This window comes from Rattus norvegicus, chromosome 14 (genome assembly GCF_021556685.1).
Source record: "Rattus norvegicus strain SHRSP/BbbUtx chromosome 14, alternate assembly SHRSP_T2T, whole genome shotgun sequence".
Lineage (NCBI taxonomy): Eukaryota > Metazoa > Chordata > Mammalia > Rodentia > Muridae > Rattus > Rattus norvegicus.
Window position 1 is genome coordinate 95615002 of NC_141547.1, and position 17426 is coordinate 95632427.

General features: G+C 44.2%; 1 protein-coding gene across 3 annotated transcripts in view; it reads left to right on the forward strand.

Annotated features, from left to right (window-relative positions):
* The window catches only part of Egfr (epidermal growth factor receptor), a 173883-nt gene that overhangs the window by 117954 nt on the left and 38503 nt on the right, over window positions 1-17426 (forward strand). For all 3 annotated transcript variants that reach the window (XM_087582298.1, NM_031507.2, NM_001393707.1), the window contains 10 exon segments: window positions 2541-2609; window positions 3388-3506; window positions 4523-4664; window positions 6210-6326; window positions 6839-6965; window positions 7155-7228; window positions 8051-8141; window positions 10144-10343; window positions 13833-13965; window positions 16464-16554. In XM_087582298.1, the coding sequence (XP_087438424.1) occupies window positions 2541-2609; window positions 3388-3506; window positions 4523-4664; window positions 6210-6326; window positions 6839-6965; window positions 7155-7228; window positions 8051-8141; window positions 10144-10343; window positions 13833-13965; window positions 16464-16554 (1163 nt within the window).

The window sequence follows — 17426 nt, forward strand, 5'->3', positions numbered from 1 at the left end:
TCCCCATGTCTTTATCCCACTTTCATATCTTGTTAAAATAATCCACCGAATATAATTAGTGCTGCATATACGCGCATGGGTGTAGGGTATCTACTGGAGCATCCTTAACCAACCAGGGCCACACCCTCTTCCTTCTCCTTCAAAGACACTGCCTTCAGTGACTGGGATTCCAGTACTGCCACCTTTTTTTCTAATAGACCATTTTTATTTATTATTTGAGAATTACATAAATGTGTATAAGTAATTGTGGCCATATTCAATTCCCTTACCATTTTTCCACCTCCTCTGTTCCCCATGTCCTCATTCCACTCTTATATCTTGTTAAAATAGTCCACTGAATACAATTAGTGCTGCATGGGTGTAGGGCATCCGCTGGAGCACCCTTAACCAACCAGGGGCCACACCCTCTTCCTGCAGCCAGGGGTGGGTTCTCATGATCCCTTCCCCCACCCATGCAGGAATGTTGACAGGCTTGGTTTTCTGCAGGTCTTGGGCAGGCAGCCACAGCTGCTGCGAGTCCCTGAGAACGTTGTCTCCCAGCAGTCTTCCCTGAACTCTGGTTCTTATCATCTTTCCAGCCTCTTTTCGTGATGTCTTCACAGCCTTTGGAGTGAGGGCTGTGAGGCAGATATCCTAGTTATGGCCAAGCATTCCATAGGCACTTACTCTCTGCACTTTGACACTTGGGAGTCTCTTAGTAACCATCATCTACTACACAAAGAGGCCACTCTGATGAGAACTGAGCACTAATGGCTGTAGAGATAAGTATTTTGAGGGCAGTTTGATGCTGTGTCAGTTTATCAAAATAATAGCTTTTCCCTAGATCTCAGGAGATCCTGAGCCCTGGGTTCCTGGCCAGATTTATAGTACCAGGCGAGCACGTGCTTACTTCTGTGGAGTGTGTCTTAAACCCCACTAGAGATCGGTTGGTTTACCCTCATAACATTCACACGCATCTTGTCAGGGTAGACATTAGTCCTGTCTCTTAAAGTTCCCGTCACCTCTCTGTGTGACATAAAGCATGAACCTCTAGGAGTCATTGTATATCCAAACTGTAGCTCTAATCATAAGAATAAGCCCAACTGAATCAAGATCGCATAAATAAGTGACATTGCAAGTAAGAATTGACTCAGTAAATTGTCCTGTAATGGATTAAGGGACAGATGGCCCAAGTATTAGAGCTGTAACAGATTTTAAAAAACAAATAGGAAATGGGATACACACACACACACACACACACACACACACATATATATATATATATGTATGTATATATATATATATATATATATATATATATATATATATATATATATATGAACCTCTCTCCTCCATTGACAAGCTACAGATGCACACTCCTTTTGAGAAGTTTGCATTTCATCTTTAACAACAGCAACAGTATTTCCAGGTGATTTTAAGGGTTATACATGTAAGACATCTGAGATTCAGGAGAGCCAGCATATATTATCATTGATAAATTGAGGATACAAGAGAGAAAAAAATTATTTCATCAGCTCCTCCATGCATCAATATAAGTTCTAAATATGTGTTAAGGATATGCAAATATATAAATAAATATAATTTATATTTATACATAATATAGGCATAGTCCTAGAAGGAAACATGCGTATGGATATTTATAATATCAAGTATTAAGTTGAAAAGCAAGTTGATTTAACACCATCAAATAAGTTTCCCTGTGAAATAAAATTATAATATGATATCTGATCACCTGAAAAGGGCTACAGAGCTGAGCATAATGGTCTCTAAAAGCCTAAGAGAGGTGTTAAATAGCCAGCACCACAAAAAGCAAAGGCGAGAAAAACAAATCTGTTCCTCAGAACTTTTCAACAGCCGCGTTGGCCAACACTTTGATCCTCATATTTCTCAGGATGATTAATTGCCGAATGGAAAACCTTTGCAGCTGCAACTTGATATTGACCAACTATAAAAATACAACTATTTAGCAGTTACAAAGATTTCCAGACAATAGTATGCCAACTATTAACTAAGGTTTTGAGTGATTAGCCAAATGACTCACGGAATTAGAATGTTCACTTCCTTCGCCATGTTCTGCACTACTCCATGGCTTGGAGGAGAGGCGTGCTCTTTACCAGACAAGACGTAACATCCCTAAACATCCAGGGATTATTGGGATTATTGCCCCACACAATCAGTAAAGACCGGATGTAGCAAGGTTAAGTGTACACTGAGCCAACTGGTTAGAGAAGCCTGGTCATGTGACACCTCTAGAACCCTAAATTCGTTTAGCTTTGTCATTTGAGTGGTTGTGACGAGTCAACAAGTACTCTCTGTCTCAGCTTCCACAGCTAAAGTACAAACAAAAGCAGCCCATGGCTCAACTTTTTCCTTTCTTGCAGGAGTCCTTTAAGTTATCCTTCAAAGCATCCAAGCCAACTATGAGTAGCTTCCAAGCTGTTTCTAAGACATTCCTTAGGACCTTGAGAGAGGTGTCATTGGTTCCATGTTATTTGATATGTTTACTGAAATTCATTTAAACTACTTGATTTTTATTGCAGGCCCGAAATGTGATCCGAGCTGTCCCAATGGAAGCTGCTGGGGAAGAGGAGAGGAGAACTGCCAGAAATGTAAGTGGGTGCAGCACCAGGACCTGAGGAACATCCCACACAGTATGTGGTCCTCCACTCCTCCGTGACTGAATAAGTACAGGAGCTTGGCCAAAGACCCAGTGTTAACCGCTTCATGGACATCAGTCTTGCAAACCCCACAGCCCGCAACTATCTGAGGCTTACTGTTTGGGATAATTTAACCTGTCATTAAATGCATGAAAGCCAACCACCCAAGTGCTCATGGTGACACACGGGAAGCCTTGTCCCCTGCTCCAACCTCCCCCTTTTCTGGCACCAACTAATACAGAAGCTTGACAGTGCTTCTCCAGGGAGTATATATGTGAACCCTACTAACTTAAAAAGTTTCATTTACTTCAGTGTGGTTACTGCCTCACACAAAGAACCTGGGATTGTGTCAGCTTCAAAATTGACTATATTCCATTGCCTTTGTGATATAACCATCCTGTTCCTTTAAACGTTGCCTCCTGCCAGGAGGTCTTCTTGCTATGTGCCTTCCGTATTGCCAAGAATTCCCTAGCTAATATCTCCTTATTCAAAAGATCCAATCAGACTGGTTTCAATTATTTCTCTCAAGTGATTTGAAAAGAAATGATAAGAAAAATATACCAAGGGGGAAATTGTGATTATATTGTTTGACTAAGTGTGAATGCCTAGAAGCTGTCGCCCTGTCCCTAGAACCCATTTGTTTCTTTCTACTATGTGCAAGCATTCCAAGGTATCTCTGGAAGATGAGCTGCCACCTAGATATAGCTCACTGGTGATCTTTCTCTTTCAGTGACCAAAATCATCTGCGCCCAGCAATGTTCCCGGCGTTGTCGTGGCAGGTCCCCTAGCGACTGCTGCCACAACCAGTGTGCCGCAGGGTGTACAGGGCCCAGAGAGAGTGACTGTCTGGTAAGACCTTAGCTACTGGAGAGCTGGACTGCAGACCTGCACACTTGCTGGGCATCTGACTGTGACAGTGGCCTTCCTGTGGTACACATTTTAAATGAGTGTTGTCACAGACAATCACAGCAGCAATATGACAAATGTAGAGAGCTCCCTCTTTAAGATCCCCTGAGAACCGTCCCCAGTTATACAGACCTTTGGGCAGTATGGGATTTGCACACCATATTTTCATGCCTCTTGGGCTGCTCCCCTACCCTACCCCATCCCACAGTATCTCCCAACCACTTCTGGAGAATCTCTGGTGAGAACTCTAGTGTTAACATTCCAGATATCAGGGGTTAGTGTATGTGATTCCTGGGGTCCGTGCCAACCCTAGCAAAGCTCCACTAGGCTCCAGAAGAAAAAAAAAGTCCACCTAAAGCTAGAGTCTAGAATAGTCTATTGTTTCTGAAAACAGAAGATTCTTAAATTCCAGGAATTAATCTGGCCCTGGGGAATTTTTTTCATTTGGATAATTTGGAGTGATTCTAGTGGGCAGCCCCAGGGATAAGACTGTAAACTGAAGGAATCTTACCCTCCTACTAGATTCCTGAAATTTGACAATAAATTCTATTACCCTCCTGCATAGATTCCTGCAATTTGACAGTAAATTCTAAAGTATATCCTATAACATTCTTTGTGAGAGAAACCCACTAAAAACTGAGTTTAAAAATAGTGTCACACTACACATTCCAATACCATGTGTAGATTTTGTTATTACCTATAATCAATAGAGATATATTTTTCTAACCATAAACCCCAGGTTATATCAATTGGAATGGTCAGTATACTAAAAATCTACTTAGTACTTGTAAAGGGAAGGTGTTTCTGACTATCATGGGAAGGCATACTAGGCATTTTTCCTCTCTAACTGAGCATGTGAACACTGAGAATTGTCACTGTCCCCCTGGCCAGCCTAGCCCTGGGCTCCTTTCATTTGGATGCCACATCCTTGACCAGACGTGTTGTCCCTTCTATGACAGGTCTGCCACAGGTTCCGAGATGAAGCCACGTGCAAAGACACCTGCCCACCACTCATGCTGTACAACCCCACCACGTACCAGATGGATGTCAACCCTGAGGGGAAGTACAGCTTTGGTGCCACCTGTGTGAAGAAATGCCCCAGTAAGTTCCCCCTTTTACCCAGAAGTCATCATGTCCTCCTTGTCTTTTGATAGAGTCCTGGGCAGTTTGGGGGCAGCCACTATGCTTGCCTCTACGTACAAAGATGAGGACCCCACCCCCTCAGTGAAGGGCAATGGTGATGGGCAGCCTGCAGCAGGCAGGATGCCTTTCTTTAAAGGGTGGCTTGACCTGCACTGACCCCGGTTGCATAGCAAAAATCTCCTATTGCTTCATCGAAAGTTGGGAACCCAGCTATAGTAACCTGTACTTGTATTTAACACAAGATCATAACCCTCTGGGCCAATCATTGTTCGACTCTCTATTAGGCTGGCATTTAACAGACCTACATTAGAAAAGGCAGCAGACCCACCCACTTGAGTGGAAGAACTTCTGCTTAAGGTTGGGTCTTAGAGTGTTTCAGATTTGGTTTTGCTTTGATTCATTCATTTGGGTTCAAGTTTTATTCATGTACGATGGTACTCTACAGCACCTATACGGAAATGGCAGCACGGCTCCATCCCCAAAAGAGAAACTGAAACAACTCATAAAGAGCCTTGAAAACAGTCTTGACTTCTAGGATTTGGCCTACCTAAATTCAAGTGATGGAAGACCATTTAGAACACACACACACACACACACACACACACACACACACACACGGGGAGGGGGGAGAATAATAAGCCATTATAAAGTAATTGGAAAACTAAGATGAAGAAAAATTCACCACAGTCATGCCAGAGACAGGATCTTTGTGTGAAGGCTTAGTAAACAGATCTTTAAAATCTACAGGAAACAAAACCTACAGCAACCAGAGCATATGACTCGCAGATATAGTACCAATGCTCATATATTTTGAGCCTGTGTCTGGGAAACTCAAAACAGGAGCATAGAGTTCCTAGTAATGCTATGATCATAAAATTAATTGAGATAAACAATACAAAGGTGGGGGGAGTGGAGACAAAGATCGGGGTACCTGTCTAGGAAGTAGAACAAACTGGTCCTCTCATTGTCCCACCAAGGACAGCATGGCAGATGGGAAAGGACAAAGCTGGTGTCAAACAAACAAACTGCGGTCACCTCAATGGGACATGGTCTGTCTAATGAGCATTTGTGTGTGTGTGCGTGTGCGTGTGTGTGTGTGTGTGTATGTGTGTGTGTGTGTGTGTGTGTGTGTGTGTGTGTGTGTGTGTGATACATATCCAAGGTCTCCTTATATATTGTAGACATAGACCTGTCAGAGGAAACTTGCGCTCAGCGCGGGATTTTCAGTCAGCGAGCACACATGGTGGCGTTTCCTCCCACAGCCGTTTTGCACCTGAGACCTAGTGGCTGTGTTTCTCCACATTACGGTCAGAAAGTCATTAAGCCAGGGCTTTGTTCCCCTTCTACTTGAAACCTGCCTGTCTTTCTCCTCAAAGTAAAGTCAACCAAACTGAGAGGAACCTTTTCAGCAGCCCACATTCATCAGGACTTGAGGATGTTTGTGGAAAGTTAGGAGCACCTGCTGTGGCCCTCAACACCTTCTTTTCATTGCCTCTTCCTCAGGAAACTACGTGGTGACAGATCACGGCTCGTGTGTCCGGGCCTGTGGGCCAGACTACTATGAAGTAGAAGAAGATGGAGTCAGCAAGTGTAAAAAATGTGACGGGCCCTGCCGCAAAGGTAAGGAGCCTTACGGGTGTGCAGTAGGTTTTTTTCTTGACCTTTGTGCCGAACTCTTATAGCCACCTCCAAACAAACACACCTCAGCCTTTTAACTTAGAAAATAAAAATGCGTTTTGTCTGTAAAGTAGAAGATAAACTTGTAAAGCCAAATTACATGGTGGAGGGTGTGGGGGAGTTCTCTTGAGCCAGGTACGAGGCGCCACCTGCAGCCCAGGGGAGTGATCTGTCGTAGACAGAAAGGGGAGGAGCCGATGTCTTTGTGAGTGGCTATAGATCCAGTCCAGGTAGAAAACGACAGAAAAAATTCAAATCTGACAAGAGGTCTGGGACAAGGACAATCCCAAGCCCCACTCCAGTGACTGATGAAAACAGGCCTGTCACAGGAGTTTTGGTACCTTGAGGGTTCACTCAGAGTCACTGGGGTGGTGGCAGGGTTCATGCTTCTGCTTGTGCAGACCCAGCCTTCTTAATTCGACAAATGTAAATGGAACACCCACCTCTCTTAACAGTTTGCAATGGCATAGGCATTGGTGAATTTAAAGACACACTCTCCATAAATGCTACAAACATCAAACACTTCAAGTACTGCACTGCCATCAGTGGGGACCTCCACATCCTGCCAGTGGCCTTTAAGGGGTGAGTAACAGCCGAGCCATCTGGACGGAGAGCTATGAAGTCTACTTTTTTTTCCGGAGCTGGGGACCGAACCCAGGGCCTTGTGCTTGCTAGGCAAGCACTCTACCGCTGAGCTAAATCCCCAACCCCTGAAGTCTACTTCTTTAAGCCATGGAGAATGGCCAATAATCACGTTGCTGTTTCTTTCAGGGATTCTTTCACCCGCACTCCTCCTCTAGACCCACGGGAACTAGAAATTCTCAAAACTGTGAAGGAAATAACAGGTTTGTACTGGAATATTCAGGGGCATATATGGAAAATTCAATTTTATAGAGACTCTCAGACATTTCCCCTTCTTCCCTGACATGAGAATGTAGTGTCTGAAGCTTAACCATTGCGATTAATTTTTTTGAGACACTTTTCAAAGCCAGTTTCCCTTGATGCAAGTTGAAACCACTTTAAGCCGAGGCTGCTGCACCCATGATGGACATGATATGGACATGCACAATGGTTCTTTCTTGCTCAAACAGTCCATCATCCTTACAGACGCCAAACGCCAGAGAGAAGATGGAGAGAAGGCTACTAGGTTGAACGCTAGTGGGCAATGCAGGCTCTCGAGTTTCACAAACTAGATTTCAAATGATTGCCCACCAGGGAGTCTTGGATCTATGACCGCCACTGGCACAACATTTTCCTCATCCTTGAAAGGGAGATAACTTGATCTCCAAGACAAGATTGATATGAAGATCAGAGTTAAATTGAAAAAAAATATTTAAAAGGAGAACACTGTAACAGGAGATTGAAAAACAGTCAGGGAAGGATCCGGTGTATAATCTGATGTCCTTCAAGGACATCAGAGCCAGAGCACTTGGTCAACCTGTCAGGTGGGAGTTGGCCTGCACATTGAGGGAAGGGCAGCCAGGGATTCAAGGCTGCATAGAAGGGGCAGGATTCTTTCTTTTTTGCCCACCTGACTGTGTCAGGACATACACTATCATTCTTAGTGGTAGGGACAGGAAGAATCCACTGCCACGGTTCATACAGCAGCCTTATCCGAGTCCTAGAAGTATCTAACAGTGTGTCTAAGCCTTTCTTCTTCCTTCTAGGGTTTTTGCTGATTCAGGCTTGGCCTGAAAACTGGACTGACCTCCATGCTTTTGAGAACCTAGAAATAATTCGTGGCAGAACAAAGCAACAGTAAGTTGGCCATAACAAAAGCCTAGTCATTTTTTTTCCAAATGTGTCTTAAAGAAGAGGTACAAAAGTCACACAAAGACCATCTTCCGCTCGGCTTCCCCTAATGTGAACGACCTACGTGAGTAGATATGAAATTTAAGATCAGGAATCTGACACTGTGCAGTGCTCTTCCCTCAAACGTGTACTTCATTCTGGGCTCGCCAGATTTTCCATGAATGCATCATTCTTTCTCTGCCCTCTCCAGGACCCCAGACTGCATTGGTGTCTGAGGTCTTCCTGGTCCCCTTCAAACTTCCCCAGCTCCTGTCTTTGCTGGTTTTCATTGTCTCGACACTGGGGAAATATGACTGGGCGTTTTATAGGGCGCCTCCCTGTTTGTGTTTGGCTGATATTTGAGAGTGGTGCAGGTGAAAACACACAACATGTCGTCTTAATGAGACAGAAAGCGATAGGAGAGGGATGGTGAGCTTTCACAGAGTAGAAGAAATCCTGTGATTTGTGATGAGGAAAAGAAATTTGGAAATCTGTAGCTCAAATCTGCCTTGGAAACTTTCTGATTGTGATAGCTTTTTCTGAAGTGCACCACCACTAACACCATTCATTCCACTGATATCGTGGAATATTTAACAAGTCAAAGCACCGCACACACGGGATATACATCGTTGCCCATAAACTCCTTTAGATAGACACTTCCGATACTAAGCATACTGTTACTTTTGCTTCCTGCCTTTGCTCTCAGATTCTCGGGAATGCTCTCTTTCTGGGGTTAGCACCCTGTGTCAAGCGGCCGCACAGGAGCCTTGTGCTTAGTTTTAAGCACTTAAGTTCAGGGATGACTAGTTCCTGAGGTGACTCTCGAAAGACTGGGGCTTGACCTGGAAGAAAGAGCCCAGGCAGACCCTGACTCCTTGGCTTCTCTGGGCATATGTTCGAGGAGAATTGCCAGTAAGTGATGGTGGTGGTTCTCCTACCCCAAACCTCTCACTTTCCTGAAAACAGGCTGTGAGGAGAGATGATTCATGAAGCAGGGAAATGGGAATAAAGCATGACTAGGAGGAGGACCTGCCAAACAGTGCTTTAAGCTTTGTTCTTTAACTCCTCAGCTTCTGTTCTCTTTCTTTTGTCCTGTCTCAGCTGGCTCACTCCTCAGGCTGGTGTCAAGAAGATTCCTACAAATACACACCACTTCTATGTGTGTGTCCATCCATCACATGTGACTATTTATGCCCAGCTGTGCTCTGACCTCACCCATCGGTCCCAGCTCTGTCTCCCTGCCCTCCCCGAGTGCACACATCCTATGGTTTGGGATTCCATTCTCTCTTAATCTGACCAACTCTCATCCAGACTCATACCTGCAGAATCTTATAAGCTCTGCTTTCTGGGTCTCGGATATGAACTATGCTTGGAGAAAGTCACCCTCCCATGCTTTTCCTCCATGGCGCTCCTGAAATATTTATTTACCCTGGGCTGACATAGTGCTCACTAAAACTGCATTTATTTCTATGTATTCAAACAGCTCTGCCTGTATGATTATATCATCTTTAGACAGTTTCCCTGAATAAAGAGACAAATATTTAATGTGTGGCATTGTGGAACCACAGATATTCGTTCAATAAACATGACTGGGGAGCTGAGTGGTGGATAGGTGGACAGATACTAGTATTGACTTACAGTGGGTTTGGATGTTGCCTAGAAAGCATGTTCTTGATTTCTAGGAAAACTATAAATATAGTAAATGAAATGACATGAAGCCATTGATTCAGCCCTCCAGTTTAGCCAAGGTTAAAGATAAGTGAATGAGAAACTGTCTTTTCCTTGAAGAAATCTAAAAAACAATAGTACTTACATTTTTTAAAAGTTGTGATTCACACTTTTCACAGAATGATTAGTAATAACTGGCACACAGTGTTCAGGAAACTTTGGTGGCCCAGAAAAACTAAATTATGACCCATTGCTTTCGCTGTCACACACAATACAATTTTTCTTCTCCTCCCCCTTTTAGTGGTCAGTTTTCTCTGGCGGTTGTCGGCCTGAACATAACATCGCTGGGGTTGCGTTCCCTCAAGGAGATCAGTGATGGGGATGTGATTATTTCTGGGAACCGAAATTTGTGCTACGCAAACACTATAAACTGGAAAAAACTCTTCGGGACGCCCAATCAAAAGACCAAAATCATGAACAACAGAGCTGAAAAGGACTGCAGTAAGTTTCTGTCCCATCTCGCCTACACAGGGAGTTCCCAGAGGTGGTTTGTTTTGGGAAGAAACACTGAAGAGGTTCTCCCCAAATGTTCTAATGGCTCTTTTTCATTCCCTCATTGAATTAAAATCCGCGGGGTTCGTAACTGTAGCATCAGCATCCAAATCACTTCTGGAATGCTCTCATCTCATAGGGTGAATTTGCCTTGTGTGGCTTCAGTGTGAAAAGCCCTCCCAGGCTCATGAGTCTGAGTCCCTAACTGTGCTCTTTGGAAAGGTTGTGGGACCTTTACAAGGTGAATCTTCCCTAGAGGGAGTCCAGCTTGAGGGCTCCACATCCTGTGTATTCTCTGCTTCCTATTGTGTCAGTGAGATCACATGTTCCTTCTTATGTCCATTGGCATGCTTTCCCTGCCATGATTGACCGAACCCCTTCTTAAACTGTAAATCAGAACGACCCCGTCTCTCCTTAGGTTGCTCTTGTCCGGTATTTGGTTGCAGTAATGAGAAAAGCAGTAAAGAAAATCAATGCCAAGCAGGGGAGCCTTGGCTTTGATGGATTTGAGGATGTGGTTCTTCGACCTTTGGGGCTAGCTTGTGGGAGGAATGTTCCCCACAAAGTTTGGAACTTTGAGAAAGCTCAAGAATTTTGTAAGCACTGCTCAAAAGGCCATCCTGGTGGGAGTTTGGAAAACCATAATGCTGACAGAAATATGAACGGTAGAAACCTGCTTCATCAGATTTCAGAGGAGAACAAAGACACTATTAGAAAATGAGCTAGAGGCCATTTGTGATGTATTATGGTAATGAATCTGACTGCATTCTGCCTATGTCCTGAGAATGTAGGTCATTAGAAAGCAATGACCTAATTTGATTGGTGGAGGATATCTCAAAACAGAAAGAATAACACTCAGGCTGTACCATGGCTCCTACTCACTGCTCTTATCCAGGTCTACAGCATGCTGGAGAAGAAAGTGGACAGTGACATAGGACAGTGTGCAGTTTGTTAGGCAAAGGAGAGAATTTAAAGTTGTACGTAGATCAGGTGCTGAGGAAGCAATTATAACAGTAAAGATATTAACACGTTAAAAAGAAGCCTTGTGTAATCACACGGGGACAATAGAAAAAAAAGCGCCCTGAGGGTAAGACCCCACCCACCAAAAGGTGCATCTTGTGGGAACATACATTCACTTGAAAGAAGAGCGCCAAGACTGAGAATTCTGCTGAAGAGATTGCCTGCTTCTGGAGGCCAGGGTAGATCTTTAACTGGCCACTGAAATGGGCAGCCTCATCCACAGGGTACTGGTTTCATACACATGAAAGATACAAGGATGAAGGGGGCCATGCAAGCCTTTGGCAAGATTACAGAAAGCCAGTCAAGCCAGGTGCTCTTTGGCAGGCTTAGGGTGGTGGAATGAGGCTGTGTGAGCCTATAAAGATGGACTTGAGTTGCCATGGACACGCTAGGATTTTAAAGATGACAGGACAATGGAATGCCTGCTAAGGAAGACTGCAGGTGTGGCATAGAGCAGGCCAAACAGCTACCTCTTCCACACTGCAAGGGACAGACCTGGAAGGACAGACATGGATAATTCTTCAGTAGTTCTGCTGGGTCTCAGTTTTGCTTTGATCCAGACTCTCTGCTGTGTACTGATTCTACTCATTGAGTGGGAATGTTTACCATGTGCCATTTTTTCCATTTTTTTAATCTTTATTAACTTGAGTATTTCTTATTTACATTTCGAGTGTTATTCCCTTTCCCAGGTTCCGGGCCAACATCCCCCTAACCCGTACCCCTCCCCTTCTATATAGTTATTCCCCTCCCCATCCTCCCCCCATTACCACCCTCCCCCCAACAATCTAGTTCACTGGGGGTTCAGTCTTAGCAGGACCCAGGGCTTCCCCTTCCACTGGTGCTCTTACTAGGATATTCATTGCTACCTATGAGGTCAGAGTCCAGGGTCAGTCCGTGTATAGTCCTTAGGTAGTGGCTTAGTCCCTGGAAGCTCTGGTTGCTTGGCATTGTTGTTCATAATTTAGTGACTGACTTTTTTGATTGCATAGAGGCTGACAGCTAAAAGATTGCCTTGAGTCTCTGGAGAAAAATAAGACTTGTGGCTTTTGAACAATATTGATAGTGTCAAAGATTTATCAAGGGCAAGCGAGATGGCTGAGCTGGAAAGAACATGGCTGCCAAGCATGGCATCCTGAGTTCTATACCCAGGGCTCACATGGAGGAAGGAGAAAACCAACTTCCAGAAATAGTATTCTGACCTACACACATGCACACACGCGCGCACGGGCACTCGCACGCACACGCACACACACACGCACACACACACACGCACGCGCGCACGCATGCACGCACAGACACACATGCACACGTGCACGTGCACACGCACACGCACACACACGCATACAGTGGCATGAGCATGCATACTCTTCTACAAAAAAAGAATAGAAAAATGTGCTGAAAGACTTAAGAAGATAGAGTGAACACATTTTTCATTATAAGATGTCCATAATCTTATGGGACCTGGAAGCACGAAATGGAGCTGGAGGTGTGGTTTGAGTATGTTCCCAGCAGACTCCTGTGTTTGAACACTTGGCCTCTTGCTTCTACCACGGGGATGAACAATATCCCTTCTTAAACTGTTCTTCAAAGAAACCTCTTACTATGTGATCACATCAATGAGTAAGGTAACATATGTTCTAAGGTCTAGGCTACTAAATATCTATAATTTAAAAAACAAAGTTAGGGGTTGGGGATTTAGCTCAGTGGTAGGGCACTTGCCTAGCAAGCTCAAGGCCCTGGGTTTGGTCCCCAGCTCCCAAAAAAAAAAAGAGAGAAGAAAAGAAAAGAAAAGAAAAACTAGTGCAGACAGTTGTGTGCGTATCTCAGCCTTTGATTGTTATAGTCAAGTACACGTGCACACATGTACTCACACATACACATCAAGGAATGTGTGACGATTTACATTTCTATTCCTGACTCTGGTTTTAAAACATTAAATAAGCTTTGGAAACTGGCAACTGCACCTGGATTTGTAGTAAGGCTATGAACTCTGGCAGAGGTAACAATGTATTCCAGAACTCCTCTGGGCCACTTGGGCTTCAGGAACTTGTCTTGCTTATTTTAATCTCTTCTGGCTTCTGACTCCCATTCATACATGATGACTTCGGTACCATGGCAGCCCTCAGTGACATGAGATCCTGTATGTGACGCTCTTGGCATGGCGCCCAACACACTGCAAGCACCTACAACCTTCCCTGCTGTCAGATGTCAGCTGCGACATCTATCACTGATGCCTCCTCAGAGCCAGGTTCAAGATGCCCTGAACACCACAGAGAAGAGAGGCCTTGGCCTCTCACTAACTCCAGAACCCCGCTGTGACTTGTGAAGGGCACGCAACCCCTCAGAAGGGTGTCACTTCTTCTGACCCCGCCTGTTACTGTCCCCTAACTGACCCCATGTATCACTGTGTCTTCTCAGAGGCCACGAACCACGTCTGTAATCCTTTATGCTCCTCGGAAGGCTGCTGGGGCCCTGAGCCCACGGACTGTGTCTCCTGCCAGAATGTGAGCAGAGGCAGGGAGTGCGTGGACAAGTGCAACATCCTGGAGGGGTGAGACGCTGTTCTTTCAGCCTTTGTGTGACTAAGAAATAAGCCACCATGCTGATTTTAGGGCTTTGTAGTTACCCAAGCTAACTTTTTCTTTTTCTCCATTTTCTTGATATTGTCATTGATTGTTTTGTGTTTGTTTTCTGGCAAGATGTTCACCACATTAGAAAGTAAGTTTCTCGTGGTTCCTTAATCCAGCCTGGTCATTTATCGTGTCTCTTTTACTGAAAATACTTCAGATTTTCATTTTACATGAATTTCTCAAGATAGAACAGACACAGTGGTTAAGGTAGCCAAGAAGAATGGATATTTGGCCTTTCCTTTCCAGTCCACTATTCCCACTGAATTAAGATATATCAACATAGAGTATATCCTGACTAATTTTAGTTTTATGTATGCAGAGCATACACTGATCATAGATTGGTATATTAAACAATTTTAATACAACCAGGGACAAAGAAGTAATTGATATATTTGCTTTGTTTTATAGTAATCAGTAAGGGCTGGAGAGATGGCTCAATGGTTAAGAGTACCAGCTGCTCTTCCTAGAGGTCCTGAGTTCAAATCCCAGCAACCACATAGTGGCTCACAGCCATCTATAATGGGATTTGATGCCCTCTTCTGGTGTGTTTGAAGACAGCTACAGTGTCTCCACATACATAAAATAAATAACTTTACAAAAATAGTAATCAATAAAAAGTACAACATATGCGTACAATGAGAATTTCAATATTGGTGTCAACTTTTAAGTTACTGCTGATAATGATTAAAACAAATTACTTGGAAAACTAGATAGAAGGAAGGGAGAGTGACATTATTATTTTTTTTTTTTGGTTCTTTTTTTCTGAGCTGGGGGCCGAACCCAGGGCCTTGTGCTTCCTAGGCAAGCGCTCTACCACTGAGCTAAATCCCCAACCCCGTGACATTATTTTTAATTTAAGAAAATAGGAAAGTTATGGTGAGAAGAACCATGTGACTTACAGACGATGCTGGGAAGTCATCCATTCTGTTCCGCTAACAGGGTGTGGACCAGGGTTCTTATCCAGAAATATTCCAGAGCAGGGAGGAAAGACAAGTTTGAGTTCCTAAGGCTTTCTTGAGGAACTTAGGACAACTGCTATAGCTGGTGTTTGAATGAGTGTCACATGTGTATGACATAGTCTTTCCTCTTGTAAACAGACACTCACATTTTCAGCTTTTAAATCTCTTCATTATACCCAGAAACCCAGGTCTCTCAGTGGGGGATGTCTGGTGCCCTGATGCAGCACCTGACCACTCTTCAAGTTGAGCCTTTTCTGCAGGAAGTGACAAAGAGACAAAGCTCAGAAAATCCCCACTCTGGATCTTTAACTACTAGTCAGTTGGCTGTGGCCCTTTAGTCGTCCATATAGGAACTGACAGGGAGAGACCAGCCTGATGCTGGTCATTGACTTCTTTTGTATACTTCTCAGTTTGGCAGAAGTGAGTAGTGGCGACAGGCAGGTAGGATTGTTACAACCCTCGTTCATTGCTTGTCTATTGATACCCTAGCTCTACAAGTCTTAGTGTTCTTGCATAGGCCTGCCTTGTAGGACTTTAAAATGATACATGTGTATAGAGGCCTAGCACATTGGAATTCCCTAGCCCTTAGTAGCATGTGGTACAGCCTCAAGAAGGGGCTACTAATGGGTTTCTCAGTTCCTGGCAATGATGACTGTTGTAATTCTTGGGCTCGGGAGGTCTGAGACCCTTGACTCTAAAATCTTGTCACTACTCTGGAACTCTTTCAGCAGCCACGACCTGCAATTTCTCTTCTCCTGCTTGATACAGTCTTCTATGTTTCAACCTCAGCTCTGTCCTCTGTACTTCTGCCATTCCCATTGTGCCCGCTCTGGCCCCTCTCAAGCTATTCAGCTGCCTCTTCTTCACCTGTCAAGTAGCTGGCCTCTTGCCACTTCTGCAACTCAGCCTATGACCACTGCTTCATGGCCTCTTACAGCACTTCTTGTATCTCTTCTGCTTCTTTCTTGATGCAGCCAACATAGCCTGAACTACTAAAGTAGGCAAAGGAAAGACCACTTGGGCGAAGTCTGCTACTGGATTAATGTACATAACACTACAAACCAGGAGAGGCAGGACAGAGGAAGATGTTTTCCAGAGCACCCAGAAGTGAACAAGCTTGATTCTTTGCCTATATCTCAGTCTTAGTAACCATTTCCTTCCAGCTTGAATGTGGTCTTAGAGGGAAGGGACGTCGCATAAAGATGTTTTTCATAATCGGCTTTCTTACCTAGCAATCGAAAGCTACATCTATTAAAAAATGTCAGGAAAGAACTCTGATTATAAAGAAAGATGCCTGAAGGATGACCTAAGGATCTGTTAGTCGACCTCAGCACATTATATTTCAAAGCACTTCCAGCATTCTGACCCTTTGACCTTTCTGGGATAGGTCATTTGTGTTACTTGAAATAGTTGCAGCTGCTTAGGGTATGGAATGATCTCTTCACGTGCTCTTCCCCCAGGGAACCGAGGGAGTTTGTGGAAAATTCTGAATGCATCCAGTGCCATCCAGAATGTCTGCCCCAGACCATGAACATCACCTGTACAGGCCGGGTAAGAGCCCTCTGCTGTTGTCCACTCTTGACAGCATCAACAGAAATATCAATGATCCAAGCTATCTCCAGTAGGAAAGATGCCCATGCAAGCCCTTTCCAGGGAAGAGGTGCACATAATCTGATCATGAAAGGTGGCCAGGCTGAGTAGAGATGCCCCACACCTGTCTGTCCAGTGTTGCACACACATTTCCCCTTGACCGGTCCTTCACTGTGCCACAGGACATCCTATGCTGGGGCTTACACAGCGCCAGGCAGCTTTCAATCAAACACCAGCAAAGTACTGTTTAGTAAACCCAAGTTACAATTTTTAAAGAAATTCCAGCATTTTTAAAAGGTCCCATTGCTTATTTAAACATATAGCAGCAAACTCATAAGGAACATAAGCGAGAATTTAGGTTCCTCTGACAGCAATGCCCTGCTAGTACTTGATGCTATGCACAGGTAAGCTTTTGACTCAGTTTGAGTTCCAACAGCAAAATCTAACTCTCCACATTGAAACGTGTTTCTCAAGTTGCCCATCCATCAAGCAAGAGTGTGACCGAACTGAGTTAAGAGATCTGGGCTGTTGGCATGACTGGTTACAGCATGAGCCCTGGTCTGCAGGCTTACAGGGCACCGGGCTGCGTTTTTGTTGGTACAGTGTAATCGCTGCTCTTGCTTTAGTGTTCCTGTGCTCTGACTCTCAGTGGGTTCAGTCTCAGAGCGGACAAAGCTGAACCATTAAGGGAGCCGAGGGGAAAAGCCTTGCTTAACCATTTCATTTCAGTCCCCTTGTAGTGTGAAGTGCATTACCCAGGCAGTCCCGCTGCCTTTGTTTCTGGATTTTACAAGGATGCTCTTAAGGTTTTTTTGTTGTTGTTGTTTTTTTTG